Source organism: Ochotona curzoniae, unplaced genomic scaffold (assembly GCF_017591425.1).
Source record: "Ochotona curzoniae isolate NIBS_2020 unplaced genomic scaffold, NIBS_Ocur_1.0 contig_832, whole genome shotgun sequence".
Classification (NCBI taxonomy): domain Eukaryota; kingdom Metazoa; phylum Chordata; class Mammalia; order Lagomorpha; family Ochotonidae; genus Ochotona; species Ochotona curzoniae.
In genome coordinates this window covers 5,773,141-5,790,456 of record NW_024466580.1, presented here as the reverse complement: position 1 = coordinate 5,790,456, position 17,316 = coordinate 5,773,141, and the positions used below count along the sequence as shown (strand labels likewise).

The window sequence follows — 17,316 nt, the reverse complement described above, 5'->3', positions numbered from 1 at the left end:
GATGAGAGGAAAGAATCAGAGATGACAGAAGCCTGGGTGTTTGGTACAGGGTTAGTGCTGCTGGCAACTGCTGGAACACAGAGACAAGAGGCGATGTCGGCAATGTGGTTGAGATTCCTGGTGAGCCACCCGCAGGACACCAGATAAAAATGTCTGGAAGGCTTTGGAAAATGAAGCTCTGGTTATCTTTGGGGGCTGCGAGTTAGGTGTGGGCATCCTTTCTAAGGAGTGTTAGCTGGGTAGGGAAGGATCCAAGTCCAGAGAATGGGGAAGGGGGAGGGAGAGATCTCCAGAGCAGCCAGTCTCTGACCTGCTTGTGGGAACTCCCAGCCCTACCACGTTTCAATCCCACTAACCAAAACCAGCCACTGGGATCTCAGCCACCTTCCCAGATTCTAGGATTTCAGGAAGGCTTAGAGGTTCCAAGCCCAGAGTCCCTCTGATGAGTGTCTCATGATAAAACGACGCTGTTGTGCCTCATGGCTGCAGGACATGGTTGGTGCAATCTTTCTCCAGACTGTCTTACTCTTCCTGCCTCTCTCCTAGGGAGCAGGCAGGGTGACTGTTATTTCATAGAAAGGCAAGTTTGGCTTTGAGAGTTACACGCCTTCTCAGAGGAGGCAAACCTAGTGCCAGCAACCAGTCTAACCAGTCTTCCTAATTCCTGGCCCTATAGGCATGTCATTCATTAGGGTTCAGCCCCCTGACCTTATGCCATGCTTGTATACCATGCTTCCAACACCCAGAGGGCAAGGTAGTCATTCCCCAATGTCTCCATACTGACCTGCCCATAAGGGGCTGTCATGCCCAATAGGAGCTCCTGGTACCTGCTGCAACCCCAGGCTCTGCCACTGGAGAATCTTTGTTCAGAACAGCATAAATCCCACCGTTGCCTCCAAGCCATCAGCAGCCCTCTGTGATGGTTGCAGCAGCCTCCTCCCATCCTTTCCTCTTCCCGTCTCCCTGAAGTTTGTTGTGCAGACAGCAAACAGCCAGTGATTCTTTCAAGATAGGGGGTCCTTGCTCAAGGCCCTCTTGTGTCTTACAACAAAAGCAAAGTTCTTAGAATGTTCCCACCCTTTCCCACAGCCTCCCTTCTTGCTCTCCAGCTCTCTGAACTCTCCACACAAGACTGTAGCTGTTCCTTGGTCCCCAAGCACTCACCCACCCAGGTTCTTTCTTTCTGGAACTTTCCCTGGTCTATCCATCCATACAGGTTCCATCGCTATGAGTTTCGGAGCCCTGCCTGAATGTCACTTCTCTCTGACCATGGGATCTAAAGCAGCTCCCTGCTGTCATGCTTTTTCCAGTCTCCAATTGCTCTCTCTAGTTCTGTCTCCTCCATCAGTAAAGTCTGGTCAGTGCCAATCTGAATAGATGCTCAATAAAGAGCTATTAAATACCTATACAAAAGCCTGGTTGCTAAAATTCTAAGGAGGAAATTGCAAGTATATGTAAAGCATTCCTCATTCAAAATGCTTGGGAGACCACAAATATTTATTTTTCCCAGATTTTGGAATATTCAAACATAGCTAATAAGATATCTTGGCAATGGAATACAATGTAAACACAGATTTCATTTACGTTGCATATGCACCTTATATGTGTATCCTGAAAGTAATTTTGTGGAGTATTTGTAGTGTATCTGGATTTGGACTGCAACTCATCACAATGGGTTAAGTGGACATTGTCCACTTGTAGCATCACGGTATTGAACCATTTGTGGATTTGGGAGCATTTGTGAGTTCAGACTTTGAGATTATGGATGCTAAACCGGACACATGTGAATAAGGAGAGAGATGCAGGTTCGCTGATGTAGTCCATTGTGGGCACTGAGTGAGACTGCATTTATCAGCTCACCTGCTATCAGAGCACCACTCTTGGCACCATGGAATCAATTGTTGCAGCCCACTTGCCAAATCTGGTCTCACTGGAGCCAACTAAGGAGGGCTGTGTGACTCTCCATGTGCAGACAAGGTATTTGCCTGGCTTTGGTTGCACAAAGAAGCCTTCACTTTTGACTTGCCTGTTTTGACCCAGACCACCAGCAAGTGACAAAGTAGGCTCAAAAAGACCAATTTGCTATGAGGAAAACAAAGACGATTTCAGGGAGCCTCGAGCCAAGCAGGTTAGGCACATCCTTCACTTGTACCTAATAAATATTCTCCAAGTGATCATTTGTATGCTGCATGGGTAGGGAGCATGCAGCCGTGATTTTTAGAAATCTGTCTTCAGTTAAGGTGAAATCATGTCAGATCCTTTCTTTAATGATGGAAAAGGGAATGATGTGATTAAACAGATGCCAATGCTCTTCAACCCTCTCATGCTGAATACTCCAGATAGTAACCCTGCTAAGGATTGTTGATAATGGCGCTTTGTTGCTCCATTACTTTGCTACTCCCATGTGATTTGATCATTTGGGTTGCAGGTGACCGAGTCAACATGGAACATAGGTGGGGTCATTGCAGTGGTTCCTAGTCTCAGATGTGACAACCAAAGTGGAGCCTACAACTTGAGTCTGTAGGCTTCGGGACTTTTCCTGTGCCTTCCCATGCTAGAAGCACCAGGCATGGCTGCCGAGCACTGGGAATGCAAGAGCTCTTCAAGGAAAATAGGAACCAAAGTACAAGTGATTAGCCTTGCAGTGGAGGCGCTGCACCCCATTTCATAGTGTCTGGGTTTCACTCTTGACTCCTATTTCTGTCACCAACTTCCTGTTAGTGTAGATCCAGGGAAGCAACAGTGACAGCTTAGGTAATTGGGTCCAACCGTTGAAAAGGATACCTGGGTTGGGTTGCCAGCTCCTGACTTTGGCTAGACCCAACAGCAGCCATTGCAGACAATTGGGGACTGAACTAGTGGGCAAGAACTTACTCTGCCTGTCACTCCATCTATGTTTTTTCTCTTTCATTCTTCCCCCCTCCCTATCTCTTTGTCTCTATGCCTCTGAGATAATTAAAATGTAAAAAAATTGCAAATAATCACTGGATTTAGAAAACGATGTGGAAAAACTATAAAATACTTGATTATTTTATTGAAATGATAATCTCTGGATTATATTCATATATTTTAATATTAAAATTCATTTCAGATTTTTTTAATTCAAAAATATTGTGGGGCCAGTACTGTGGTATAGCAGATTAATACACCTATGTTGCCAGAATCCCATATGGACTGCTCGATTTCCATTCCAGCTCCCTGCTAATGCATCTGATAAAATATTGGAGACTGGTCCAGATGCTTTGGTCCCAGCAGCAAAGTAGAAGACCCAGGAAAACTCCTGGTTCTCGGCTCTGTCCTGGCCCAGCCCTGGCTGATACAACCATATAGGAGTAAACCAATAGGTGGAAACACAGACACTCTCTCTGTCTCTATGCCTTTCAAACAAATAAGATAAATCTTTGAGAAAAGAGAAAGTGGGAACATACTTGCAAAAATGAAACAAAACAGTGTGACATGATCTGTGTGGCTACCATTCTACTTCAGTGGGATAACACTGGGCCGGAGTGCTTTGGCTGACCCTGGGCTCCTATCTGTTCACATACATTTTTTAGTTACTGCCTGCTTATGGAAACCCATAGATGCTGTGTCTGATAGGAAGAGGGTATTCCATGTGTGCCTGGTGCTACCATGTTCTCTTGCTTTTCATCAGGCCCTTTGAATCCAGGTTAAGTGCTCAAGTGAGGCAGCCAGGGGGTGGGGGGGAGCCTAAAGGACACGGAGAAGATCTGGGCTTCCTGTGTCATGGGACACTTGTGCTCTCCTCTTGACACCTTCCAGCCATGGTTGAAGCTGCTGGCCGGGGTTGTCTTTGAAGTCGCGTGGCCCATAGGCTCTGGGTTGGATATGTAGACGTCAGCATATTAATCCATGCTGTGGTCTGCAAAGACCTCTTGGCTGCATCCTATCTAACCATGGGGATTGGGGAAAACATCCCAGGAAAGAAAGAATATGAGTTTAAGGGATGGAATCCAATGGAGAACTGTGCAGCTGGGGTTGAGAAACTGAGTTTAATGTTAACCTGCCTCCATGTTCCTCGAACTAGTCAGCTGCATCTGGGTGCGGGGGGCACCCCGAGACCTGTGCTGCACACTCAGCAAGATAGGCCTCACACACCCTTTCTCCTGTGCCTCTGCAAAGCACCTTCCAAAACCCCTGTGTCCTGAGCCTGACAATCAAAGACATACCACACATACCCTGAGAGAGAAGCACTACTCAGGATTCTGGAAAAGTTATCAGCATCTAACTGTGTGTGGACATGAAACTAGCTCTAGGTTCACAGTGATGGCTTTGTCATGGGCCGCATTCCTAGTCTTGGATTTGTTTTATTTTGAGTAGAATTCTTTGTCTTGAATTTGCTTTATAATAATAGCATTGCCTTTTTAAAAACTGAAGCCAGAGGAAAAAAAAAAGTCACATCTATGCCTGGACCTTACAAAAATCTTAAAGACCATTCATATGGTTTAATTCATACAAAATACGCATGCAACGTGAAAGACACACTTGACGGGTTCTCCTGCAGTACTCTGCTCATTATTCCCGCAGGCCGCGTGTTGGCTGAGTGTGTCCTGGGAGTACAGTCCTCTTGAGTTGAATGGGAAGGTAGAGAAAGCAATTGCTTTAGTGTAAACGGGCAATCTGTGGGAGAAGTCTGGTTTCTCCTTTCTTTCAAACACTAGCAGTCTTTTCAAAGCATTTTTGAGTAAACATACACAAATTGAATCAGAGGCCTAAAGAGCTTGCATCCAGTGGCAACAAGAAAGGACAAGGCCTGGTCAGCATTGCTGGGGTCCTGGTGTTCTGGTGTCTGCAGATAGAGATGTTCTGGGTTCTTAACTCTGGGAGCCACCACCTCCTCCCTGCTCCATTGTGGCAGCTCTGGGCCCTCCTGTCACCTGTCCCAGGGCTGTCAGCTGCCTGTGGGCCCCAGCCCCATGCTAGCTATAAGTGCAGGACTCAATACAAATTAGCAGCAGCGTTGTGGGCCAGCTGAATGGCAAACCTCGCCCCCCTGTGAGCTGGCCCTCCCTCCCTCCCTCCCTCTTGTTTCCATTGAGCCCTCTTCACAGGCACCAGCTGCCTCATTAGAGAGCAGCCTGCATGCCCGGCTTCACCTGTACCCACCCTTAGCAGTAGCTGTGGAGCCCTGTGGCCGTGTGTGCAAGGCTCGTGCCGTCTGGCGGACGCACAGAGCCCTCAAGCTCAGAGGACGGAGGGCAGGCTGGCAGGTGAGCAGGGGAGAGGGATGGCTTCCTTTTTTGTCTCTTTGAGCAGATGGAGGAGGGCTGGCCTTGGGCCAGGGTGGGGGTCTAGCAAGCAAGGCGAACCCCTTTGCAGGTCGTTGCATAGAGCTCTGGGATCCGGGACAGTGCCTTGCTTCAGAGAATGCCAGGCAGGTGGGAAGTCGGGAAACTCAGCTTCCAGCTGGAGAACAGGAGTGGATGCAGGAACAGAGAAGGGCAAGGAGAGTCAGTAAGCTGCAGATTCACAAACAAGGAACTTGCACTTACTGGACAGTTCCAACAGCTGCCCTGACTCCTCTCTACACCTCCTGGGCAGTGCTTCTAGCCTGTCTCTTAACCAGGCCATGCGCCCGACAGATTTTACCAAATCTTTCATGTTTTGCAAGTTTATTTTCCCCTCTTCTGGCATCGGGATCCAGTCCTGCCATGTGTACCTACCTCACAGAGCCATAAACCACGAAAGGTCATTTCATTTCCCTGACTTTTCTGAATGGCAGAAAGTTAGTTTTAAGCTAAGAAATCTCCTGGGAGATGATGATGTGGAAAAGGATTTTTCAAAAATTATCTTTCTGAGGTTCGTAAAGAAGCCTCCCCACCCTGCCCCCCGGCCCTGTGCCCATGGACTCACTCTGGGCACCTCCATGGGACAGGAGTGCTGTGTCCCCTGCACCACCTCCCACCCGTGTCCCCAGCCAATGAAACCCCACTCCCTTGGCAGCCAGCCAATTTAATCCTCCAAATTTCTGCAGTACTCGGGCTGCTTTACAACTGACAGGGGTGCTGGGAAAGAGAGCCAGACTGTGGTGGAAGTGTGTGTATGTGGTAAAGTGTGTGTGCACATAAAGGCATGTGTGTGAGGTAGCATTATGTGTATGTGTGACATGGGCAGGCCTGTGGTCAAGTGTGTGAATACGTGCATTGTGTATATGTGGTCAAATGTGAATGCTTTTTGTGTGTGAGTCTATGTGCACATATGCCTGTATAGGGTAGAAAGGGAGTGTTCATGCGTGTTATCTGTGTATATGTAGGTGCGTGTATGAACATGTATGCTCACTGTGTGTGATTAGGTGTATTTGAATGTGTATATTGTGTGTGATGGGTTTGGCAGGTGTGAATCATCTATAAATATATATATGAGATGGAGTGAATGTTTATGCACACACATGCATTATATGTGAACGCATGTAGTGGTATGTATATGCGTGTACATGTGCCAGTGCCCGTGGTTGAGGTGTATATATGAATGCATGTATACGCATGTCATGGAGTATCTGCATGTGTGCATTGTATGTGTTTATGTGGTGGAATGGTGGATGTGCATGTGTGTCTGTGGTGAGATACGTGTGTTGCATGTGTCAGGATGTACGGTAGTGTGTGTCTGCATGTGGTAGAATGTATATGTGCATGTGGGTCTGTGGTGAAGTATGTGTGTGTGTCTATATGGTACAGTTTGTGTATGTACCTGTATGTCTGTGGTGGAGTGTATATATACATGTCTATATGTCATGGAGTGTGTGTGTGTGTGCGCATGTAGAAGTATGTGCACCATGCAGTCAGCCGTAGGGTGGGAGGGGAGACCCAGACAACTGGGGCCAAGGCGCTGCTCAGACGCAGGCTCACGGTCCGCCTGGAGCCGCTTCATCTCAGGCCAAGTCCTTCAACGGCAGAAGCCAAAGGGCCCAGCGCTGGTGAAAAGCCCTGATGTGCTACTGCCTCCCCTCCGCCTGCCACGGGGACATTAAACCTTCAGCAATCTGGGACTCTGACGGCTGGTTCTTGGTTCTCTGCCTGGAAAAACAGTAGGCGAATAGTAAAACCTTAAATTCTAACATGTGTAAGTTATACATCTTATTTTCATTTTCAGCCCATGTTCCCCTCTGTAAGACATCAGGAAAAAATTACCGTCTGACTTCTAATATCTCAGTGGAGCATTTATCTCCCAGCTATGATAAGTGATCTTCAATATTTTTTTTCCTTTCAGATTAAGAAACAAATTCATTTAATTTTCTTTATTGAGTGTGTTCAGGCCTCCCCACCCGGCCTGAGTCTGGAAGCCCAGGGCTGGTCTCCCTCCTCCTGGTGGGTGGTAGCTCTCGACTGCCTCTGCCTACGGCACAGGGTGGGTCCCTCTCAGGCACAGCCCTGCCGTCTGGGGCCTTGCGGCGGCCGTCCATGCCCACGGCAGAGCGATTGTGGAACGTCTGGAAAGGCTCTGTGGCCTGGGTTGGGAGGCTGCAATCTGAACCTTATCTGACCTGGGTCTGAAGGCTGGGATTGGAGCTCTTGAGGGAACTGGATGTCTCCCAGGCTGCCAGAACCGAGGCTTCCTGCTCTGGATAACTGTGGCTACAGCCTCTGCTGGGCCCCTGCTCTCATTGGTTCTGCTGCTGCTGCTACTGCTAGAGGGGCTGAGTGGGAGCAGGCCAGGATACAAAGGTGTGTCCCTCCCACCCGCCAGCTTTGGGGTGCCCTGTGGCCACAGGTGGGTGTCAATGCAGGTCTCCAGACAGGTGTGTTATCCCCTCTGCAAAAAAAAAAAAAAAAAAAAAAAAAAAAAATGTTGCTGCTGAATTGAGCTGAATGAACCGCTTTCTTCCTTGTGAATTTCTGTGTTGGTTCCTTGTGTGCTTGGTAGCCAGAACTGACAGTGGCTGCATGCCACATTGTCACAGCCATGTGGGCATTCCTGGATTCCCGGTCTCCTTGGCATGTTTGTGGTGACAGGGAAACTTGGTCCTGAAGCCCTCTTAGTCCTGCTTGCTCCATCATTAGCTGTGTACAGCCTAGCCAGACACCACCTCAGCTTGGTTTCCTTAACTGTGAAAGGGAGATAAGAAATCTTGGCAGGCTCATGCTGGAGGGTGATTGGGAAATTCAGCTGTAACAGTGTGTATGGGAAATGCGCTACAATGATTTAAGTGCAACGCAAATAACATCCATCGTTCACTCTGTGTATGGTAAGACCATCTCATAGCCCAGCACAGGCAGGGCACTGACATGCTACTGCCCAGTGTGACATGTGCCATAGCCAAGGCTGATGCTGAGTGGCTCTGAGATGGTGAAAAAGACATATCTAGGTACAGGGAGTGCCAGGCAAGGTGGGAATTGAAGGGAAGCTGTGGTGCCAGCTGGTGAGGCTTGGACTTGAGTCTGAGGGCACTGAGGAGCTGCAAATGCTTTTAGGTGCCACAAGGATAGGGCCAGGCTGGGCTCTGAAGTAGGGCATCCTTATGTGGTTATTCTACCACATGGGGCTGGGAAGTGGCTCATCCCGCATCTGAGCTGCTGGGGCCTTAGCTCAGAAGCCCGGGGCCACCTGTCCCATCCGTGATGACTTTCTGGGCCCTGTCTCCTCTGGCTCTAGGGAATCACCAGTGGACTGCAGCGTGAGCAAATGCAGCAAGCTGGTGGGTGGAAGCGAGGCCAACCCCATGAACTACAACAACTACATGGATGAGAAGAACGGCCCCCCTCCTCCCAACATGACCACCAACGAGAGAAGAGTCATCGTTCCCGCAGGTACCTCAGGGACCAGCTGCGGGAATCTTCCTTCCCTTACTCTCTTAGAGGGAAGCATGAGCCTGTCCCCTGACGATGAAGGAAACATTTACCTGCTCCTACTTCTCCATAGCCTATGGAAATGGAAAATCCAGAAATCTGCACAGCCTACCTCCTCCCTAGCTGCCCTCCAAGACACAGCCACCAAGGGTCGCCCTGAATTGCTAATTCCCAAAGTCCCACCTGAAACAGATCACACCTCAGAGTCTGCATCAGCAGCCTGGTCCCTTGGGAGGCAGCAGAGCAGGCCAGGCCACCGGCCACAGCCCAGAAGGAGTCCTTTGGCTCCCCAGCGTGGCTGAGCTTGCCTGTAAGGAGGAGGGTGGCCACTGAGGCCTGTCCTTCCCTTTAGGCATGGACTTCCTGGCACCAACTGGGTTCCACCTTTCCAAAATTACAGCCAGCTTTTCAGTTTCAAAATAGAAATAACTATATTTAACACATGGAGTGCCGTCCCATGTGTCCCACGAGTTATGTCATTATGTAAAAATAGCCTCTTTTTCCTAGGTATTGGTGCTTTTGGTTACAGAAAATACAATCATCGTCTCAATCCCTGGATCTGTCATCCAGGCACTCTGCCTGGGCCAGCACTGGCAAGCTTAGCCGTCCAGGCATAGCATGGGGTAGACATGGCCATGTGTGGAGTCGGTGCCAGGGAGAAGGAGCAAGACAGTGAAAGGGCAAGGATTAAAACTGATCTTGGCTAAAATGATACAAACCCCTTGCACCTGTAAAGATGCAAGTGCAGCTGTGTCTGGAGGCAAATAGGTAGACCTCTCTTTGAGAAGGTGCCAGGGAATCTGTTGGTCTGAAGGTTTGGCTGTGCCATGCCTTGTGTTGCTTTGTAGGAAGCAGTGTCTCACCAGCTCCTGGAACTATGGTGGCATCCATGGACTTTGGGCCAATTTCAATGTGACCAGGGACAGCAGGTGTGGGCAAGAGCGAAGCAGGAGAGGAGAGCTTGGGGAAAGGGTGGTGTTTCTTTGCCTGAGAGGATTTAAACTCTGCTTGGGAAGCATCACTGTGTCCCCTCTCCCACAAGCTTGTTTGCTAACAAAGGAGGAGGAGGAGGTGCTCCCATTGATAGAGGCCTCTCCCAGCTGCCTGGCACCATGAAACCTGCACAGGCTACCTCACAATCCCAGCTCCTTTAGGAGACCAGCTGGCAAAGACCAGCCCAAAGAAAGTAGACAACAACCCCACCAGTAAGCAAACCTTGTGGGAGCCTCTCTCTGCTCTCCCCAGAGCAGAACTGAACCTCACCAGGCTTAAATGGTCTCAAAATCATCTGCTCTAGTCAGAGAGCTATCAGCGTAGAAAGAAAACTCTGAGGAACGGACATGCTAGAGGATCCAGGAGTACTTCTGAAGTAACTGTTGGTACCATCTCATTTTGGTGGTCATTTTGGGAAAGGGACATGGAGAGAGGACAGAAGTGGCCAGATTGATTGGTGGACCTTCCAACTCTTTATGGGTGTTGAAATGCTTTCAGAAGGACTAGCAAAATGCCTGACCCTAATGAGCTGACTAAACTATAACCAAGATAAGGCAAATAGCGTAAATTCGTACAAGCAGTCTTCAAAGTACTGTGCACAGTAAGTTCACGGGCGATGGGTTAACTTCATGATCTTGCTGGCTAAATCTCAACACATTCTCCTGCAACATTCTGACTTTCCCAGGCCAGGCTCCTGGACACAAGGAGAAGGCTCAAATGAGCCTGTCCACAAATCAAGGCCATAAAACATTAGTGGAACATCCGATTGAATTTATGATGGGATTTTAAGACAAGCATAAACCAGCGCCCTAGTTAATCACCCACCCCACATTCGGATTTGAAGAAACTAGAACTAAATCATCCAGGAAATACATTTGGAAGAGTTTAGCATGATCCGGAGTGCAAGATTTATAACTCATTGTGCAGTAGAGGGAGAGAAATAATATTGTGATACAGCCCAAAGCAAAAGAGGAAATAATAAAATAAATAAAATATATAGTGTAAAATTGAATTTGAGGTCGTGGATACTCAAAGTGAAGAATTAGGAGGAGAGGATGAAATAATATGCTGCATAATCCAATCCTCCCCCAGGACATTTTTCTTGAAAATTGTGAAATGGTGCAAAATTATTACCATTTACCAATGGCCCATGCCTAATTGCTTCTGGAGAATAAAAGAGTCAAACAAAACAGGGAATTTATCTGCAACAGAGACAGGCATGCATACTTGCACAATGACGTGTTGGAGAAGCTCTGGTTTGGGGCCCAAGAACAGGGAATGTCACAGGTAAGTTAAGACCAGAAGGGGCCTGCCTCTTGAAGCGAATCCCCAGAGGACTTCTGTTGGAATCCCAGCCAGGGTGCTCAGTAGCAGTGGGCCTCCCAAGACTCTACTATCCCTCTGTAAAATGGGGATGATTAAACCCCCTTTGCAGGATTTCCTTGGTAAGTGTAGAGGAGTCATGAAGAGTAGCTGGCACAAAGCAAGCCCGCCACAGTGTGAGCTGTCATTGCCCAAGGCAAGAGCCTGGGACCTTGGATCCTAAACAGCCCCTCCACCTTGAGCACCATTTCAGCATCTGCCTCTTTGCATGGCTTGATGCTGGACACCTGGCTGTGTATCCAAGCAGCTGTCCTCCAGGTTCTCACCTGTAAAACTCTTAGGCCTCCCAATCTGGTTCCTGGTTGAAGAAACTCTGTAGGACAAAAGCTAGGAGTTGACTGGAAGACATGTCTGCAAAATAAACTTGCTACATAAAGCAGACTCTGTAGAAGCTGGAGGCCGAGACCTTGAATGATCACCAGGGAATCCATGGCTTAGTGTGTGCCTTTCTCCCTCACGGTCTTGTGGAGATTGGGATCTCTCAAGGATCACTGGGCTGTGATGATCTGGGGTCCTGCCCATCCTAAGTGGTATGACCTGAGTGCCTCCTATGGCATCCATAGGAATGTGTGACTGGCTCTGAGCATTCACCTGCCAATCACACTCACACACACTCACACACTCACACACACACACACACACACACACACACACACACACACACACCCTAGGGTCACTAATATTCCCTGGACTGTGGATCTGTTGTCTCACCTTGACGCCACGATTGCTCAGGCAAAGGTCTTAGCTGCTACCCCTGAAAAACTTTACAGTGAGGAAGCTAAGAAGCTCCTCAATGTTGCGGAGTCAAATAGATCCTCTATGGAGACCAGCTAGAAGGGAACCAACTCTGAGAAAGGAGAGAGGGAGAGAACAGAGAAAAGGGCAAGAGAGAAAAGGGAATGAAACAAAATGAGGAAGGGGAGAGAGGGAATGGGAAAAAGAAAGACGAGGGATGGAGGTGAGAGAAGAGATAGTGGGGAAGGGGAGAGAATGTGAGAGGTGGGGGACAGAAACAGAGAGAATAAGAAGACAGAGAGGCAGGAAGAGAGCGACAGAGGAAAGGGATGGAGAGGTGGTGAAAGAGAGAAGCGGGACAAAAAGACAGAGACCCAGAGCCTGGGGAGAGGGGCTTCCCAGGCCACCCTTGTTAACCAGCCTTTCTTCCTGCAGACCCCACACTGTGGACGCAGGAGCATGTGCGGCAGTGGCTGGAGTGGGCAATAAAGGAATACGGCTTGATGGAGATCGACACGTCCTTTTTTCAGAACATGGACGGCAAGGAGCTATGCAAAATGAACAAGGAGGACTTTCTCCGCGCCACCTCCGTCTACAACACGGAAGTGCTGTTGTCACACCTCAGTTACCTCAGGGAAAGTAAGTGTAGCCCTGGGCCGTGAGGCAGGTGGGCAGCAGAATTCCAGACACAGGCCTGGAGTGGTGAAAGAGGGATGAAGAAAAATGGGGATCTGTAATCTGAGGGGTGGGCGTGTTCTGCCAGAGACCAGTGATGCTCTTCCTTTGAGAATTCCTTTCTAGAACCTTCTGCCACCAGAAGGTGTTTTTCTAAATAACAATCTAAATTTCTTGCAGGAATCTTTGAGTTCATGGATTTGAGATTTAAAGTCTTGGAAGTTTACCAAAAAATATCACAAAAAAAAAAATTGGAATGCAAAGATGTGTTTATTTAGATGCAACAAATTTTGAAACCCATATAGTTTCATATGACATGTATTTTCCATGAATCTTATTTTTTATTTATTGGAAAAGTATATATAGAGAGAGAGAAAGAAGGAGAGAGCAACCTCCCATCTGCTTCTTGCCCTGTGCCTATAACAGTCGAGGCTGGGCCAAGCCAAAACAAGAACCAAGAACAAAGGACAGGGCTCAATTCCAATTTTCCACCTGGAATTGCTTGAGCCATCACCACTGCCTCTAGGGTGGACATTGGCAGGAAGCTAGAAGATGGAGCAGAGCTGGGACTTGAACCCAAGCACCAATATGGGACGAAGGCACCTCAAGCAGCGTCTTAGTTGTTGTACCAAATGCCTGCCCTGATTTTCCATGAATTTTTTGTAAATATCCTTTATGTACATAGATTTCAAAAAAAAATTTTTTACACCAAGATCAATGTATCTTCTCATCCCACTTCCCTGTGAATTTAGTAATGTCATGTTAACTTCCTCTTGTCTTTGAGGTTCTCTGGGCACTCCACAGCAGTGCCACCAGCACCCTTTGCTAAGCAGGGACTCTCTGATGCTGCAGTGGTGACAGGGTCTGGTGGAAGTTTTCTCCTGGTACAGCTGGGGAAATGGACTCATCTTTACAAAGGGTGTACTCAAGAGAGAGAGAGAGAAAAAAGACAGTTTTGCTGTATTCTCTAACATAAAGTTCGGTTCCTAGCACCAAGAGCTCATCCATTTGGTGTCAATTTCATTTGATACAGAATGTTCCAAAAAAGCTCATGTTTTAGAACAGCAAGTTAAGGCGTTACTTGCAATGCCTGCCTTCCATACGGGAGTGCCAACTCAAGAGCAAGCTGCCTTGCTTCCCATTCAGCTTTTTGCTAAGGAACCTGTGAAGGCAGCAGATGATGGCCCAAATCCTTGGGTCCCTGCCACCCATGTGGGTGATGAAGATGAAGGTCCTAGCTCCAGGTTTCAGCCTGGCCAAGATCTGGCTGTCTTGGCCTTTTGGAGAGTGAACCAGTAGATTGGGGATCTCTCTCTTTCTTCTTAATCTGCTTTTCAAAATAAATTAATAAATGTTTAAAAGGAAGGAAGGAAGCAAGGGAAGGAGAGAAGAAGGGAGGTAAATGTCACAATGCAGAGGATGGAGATTGTTGAGGAGCTCAAGCTTAGCTCAACAGACATCCAAGCCGAGTGGCACATGGGTATGCCCAAGAATTAATGACTGGTGCTGTGGCCTGGGACAAAGGCACCAGGGACAGTGTGCACAGCCGCACAGAAGACAGATGAGGGCTCTATCAGATGAGGGCTTTCTGTCAGCTGCATCCCAAGATGGCTGGGCAGTCTCTGGATACTGTATCGGCTACAAACACCAAGGCTTGCTGGGGTCAAGCTTTGGAAAAGTGTTTGAAGATTTTAAGTCCCTTTAGAGCTGCGATCTTGGACAGCTCCTTGGGGACCCAGGGTTCTCCTGGCTTCTCATTGGCTCTCCATTGCTCCGTGGGTCTTTAACTGAGCGTCTTTATAATCCAGGGCTCCTGTGGTAGGGTTCTCCAGGGCCCAGAATAGGAGGTCACACATACTAACCGAATGCTACCCCTGGGGCTCCAGGCTCTCTGCTCACCCCTCTGAAGTGGCTGCTAATCTGTGGATATGAAAGGATGACACAGTGTGTGTCAGCACCATGCTACAACATGAGACCAGCCCAAAAAATAAGGCATTCAACAAAGAGGGTAACTTTCCACCAGATTTTCTGAGCTTGGGATAATTCACCATTTCTAACCATCTGAAGCTCTGAGCCTTGAAGAATTTGTAAACAACAACAACAACAACAAAACAAAACAAAAACACAAAATAAAGTCTGTTGAGCAGAGTCCTGCAATAATCGAGGTAGAGTAGGGGTGGAAGTGAGCGTGCAGAGGTTGGGTGAGGGAAGGAGAGACCAGCAAAATGAAACAGGAATCACTTCTGCCTTTTCTACTTCTCCTCAAGTCACGTGCAGGGGAGGACTGAAGGGCCCCTCAGCTTTTTGCCTGCTTGATGGGACAAGAGGTGACAGGAGTGGTGTGGAGAACATATGCTATGTGGGCAAAGGGCCCAAGAATTGAGGGTTCTGAGGAAGAGGCCCTAGTTGGCAGGATGTTCAAGTGCATTCTAACTCCAGGTGGGGAAAGCCCATTCAGGCCATGTGACCACAGGCCCTACTTTCTGGCTGCCCCATCAACAACCCAAGTCCCTGCTAGGACTTCCTGTTAGCAAGAATTCAAGCCACAGACACTGAGGTGAGACCAAGATCTGCCACTCAGAAGGCCCAGGAGAGGGAGACTTTTCGGTCACTGGTAACCTCAGGAGACCTTTCGTCTCCAGTGGCACCTGGCTTGCCTAAGTTCATTTTCACCAGTGGAGTAAGGAATTACACCTCAGAGAGATAGAAGTAAGCACAGTTAAGCATATGTTTGTGGGAATGCCTTCCAAGACAGAAAGGGCCAGTAGGAAGAACATGGAAACCTGTCTTCCTGGTTTGGCACCTTTACCACTAAGGTACCAAGGGCATTGGCTGGTGACATGGACGTGACACTCATGATTGGCATTTGTAATTGACATCTGAGAGTTGTGTTAATTACAAGCTAAAGTGTAGAGTGGACAGTCTTAAGCTGGGCCCAACAGAGGAAAGAGGCCCTGGGTCCCCTTCCCCCCATGCGGGTTTCTTGGCCCCTCCTCAGTCATGTGTGTCTAATCATCTGCCTGACTTTCTTCTACTGGAGTATAGGGAACAAAGGACAAAGCAGTGAGCAGGTGGGGAGGGAGAGGGGGGAGAGGCTGATATTTGTGGGTGGCAAGATATAAGGTGGATGGCTTTTTTTTTCCCTGAGAATGTTGATGGTCATTAAGGAAGATGCCACCAAAGGCATTAGAATATGAAGTTTCTAGAAAGAGGCTGATTTGCAAATCTCCAGAGTAGAGAGAAGGCAAATCCCAGCACACACACACACACACACACACACACACACACACACACACACACACACACAGAAGGCAATTGCAAATGTAGGATGAAGCCCCAGAAGCAGGGACACAATGGGTAAAGAGCAGGGTGCTGCAAGATGGGACTTGGTTCTGCTGCAAAATTGAGTCTACTGCCAAACCCAGAGATGTGTTCATGATACCACATTGCATAAAAAGACTCACGCAGTAAAGTGGTCTGAGTGTTGATAGGTATACATGTGAAAGCAAAAATTCAGATAGTTGAACAAAGTTTTAAAAAGCGACATGCCCCAACATAATTTCATGATAATCTTTTGAAAGACCTGGACTTAAATTGATTCAATGTCAAGAAAAACGGTTTTGATTCCCATTCCTTTGTCATGAATCCTGACCTTGGAGGTGCATTTCTGGGCCCCTCCGATGCTGGGTTATAGTTGATTGCATGCATAATCACAGGAAGGCATGGGTACTGACTCTTGGTCCCAAGGTCATTGGGGACTACCTGGTGCTGAGCAGCTCATCTTGGGCTCCTTTGCTGATTTCCCAAACTGACTTCCAGTGGATGCTTTGTGCTGAAATGCAAGGTCGGTGCTTGGGAAAGAGGATGAAGTGACCGAGTCAGGAATAGAGGAAGGGTGCTGAGTCCTTGTGCTTTGTTACCTTGTCATTTAGCTGGGGCGAGCAGGAGTGGAGTTCCCCACTTTGGGAAGAGGTGGAAGGAGAACAGCTGAGATTCTCAACATAGCTGGAGACCTGTGTGGGGCAAAGCCAGTACAGGAGAATCAAGGACAAGAGCCCAGGGCTTAAGTCAGACGTGTCAAAGATTTGGTGCTTCTCTCATCTGGTATTTCTGGATGTTAGCTGAAGACGAGGCATTTTGTAGGATAAGGAGATCTAGTATCAGACCTTTCACAAAAAGACATTGACCATATTTTCTTGTTATCTGAGAAGAAGCTAAACTTTGAACTGTTATATGCCAAATTTTGAACTTACAAAATGTGTTGTCCACGGTGGAAGGGAAACAGCCCCCTGCAACCATTCTGAGAGTCGGGAAGCCTTGGAGATACTTGGCCTGCCTAGAGTGGCTTGCTCTTCCTGCCCGGGCATGCCAGCTGCCCAGAGTGAACAGCCATGTGAGCATCACCCACTCTTGTCATTCCAGGACGAGGTGTGCTGGTACCCACAATATGTGGGGCCATTCTGGTCTGGAGAGCCCAAGGGCTTGGACAGGTATCTGACCAGATGCCATTCACTTTACATAGACAGGATGCCCCCCTGTGGCCAGCATGTGGACAACTTTTTATAATCCCTATTTTAAAGCTAAGGCAAAGACAGGTGTTTGGACTGGCAGTTAAGATGGTAGAATCCCAGTTCCTGGGTTCAAGTTCAGGGTCCAATTCTCAGTTTCAGCTTCTGCTAATGTAGACCTTGGGAAACCAGCACATACTAGTCCAAGCGTTTACATCCCT

At 48.1% G+C, this 17,316-nt stretch overlaps 1 protein-coding gene across 3 annotated transcripts in view; it reads left to right on the top strand.

Annotated features, from left to right (window-relative positions):
• FLI1 (Fli-1 proto-oncogene, ETS transcription factor) overlaps positions 1-17,316 on the top strand; it is a 122,158-nt gene that overhangs the window by 67,285 nt on the left and 37,557 nt on the right. For all 3 annotated transcript variants that reach the window (XM_040992676.1, XM_040992677.1, XM_040992675.1), the window contains exons 3-4: positions 8,608-8,762; positions 12,348-12,551. In XM_040992676.1, the coding sequence (XP_040848610.1) occupies positions 8,608-8,762; positions 12,348-12,551 (359 nt within the window). The remainder of the gene's footprint in view (positions 1-8,607; positions 8,763-12,347; positions 12,552-17,316) is intronic.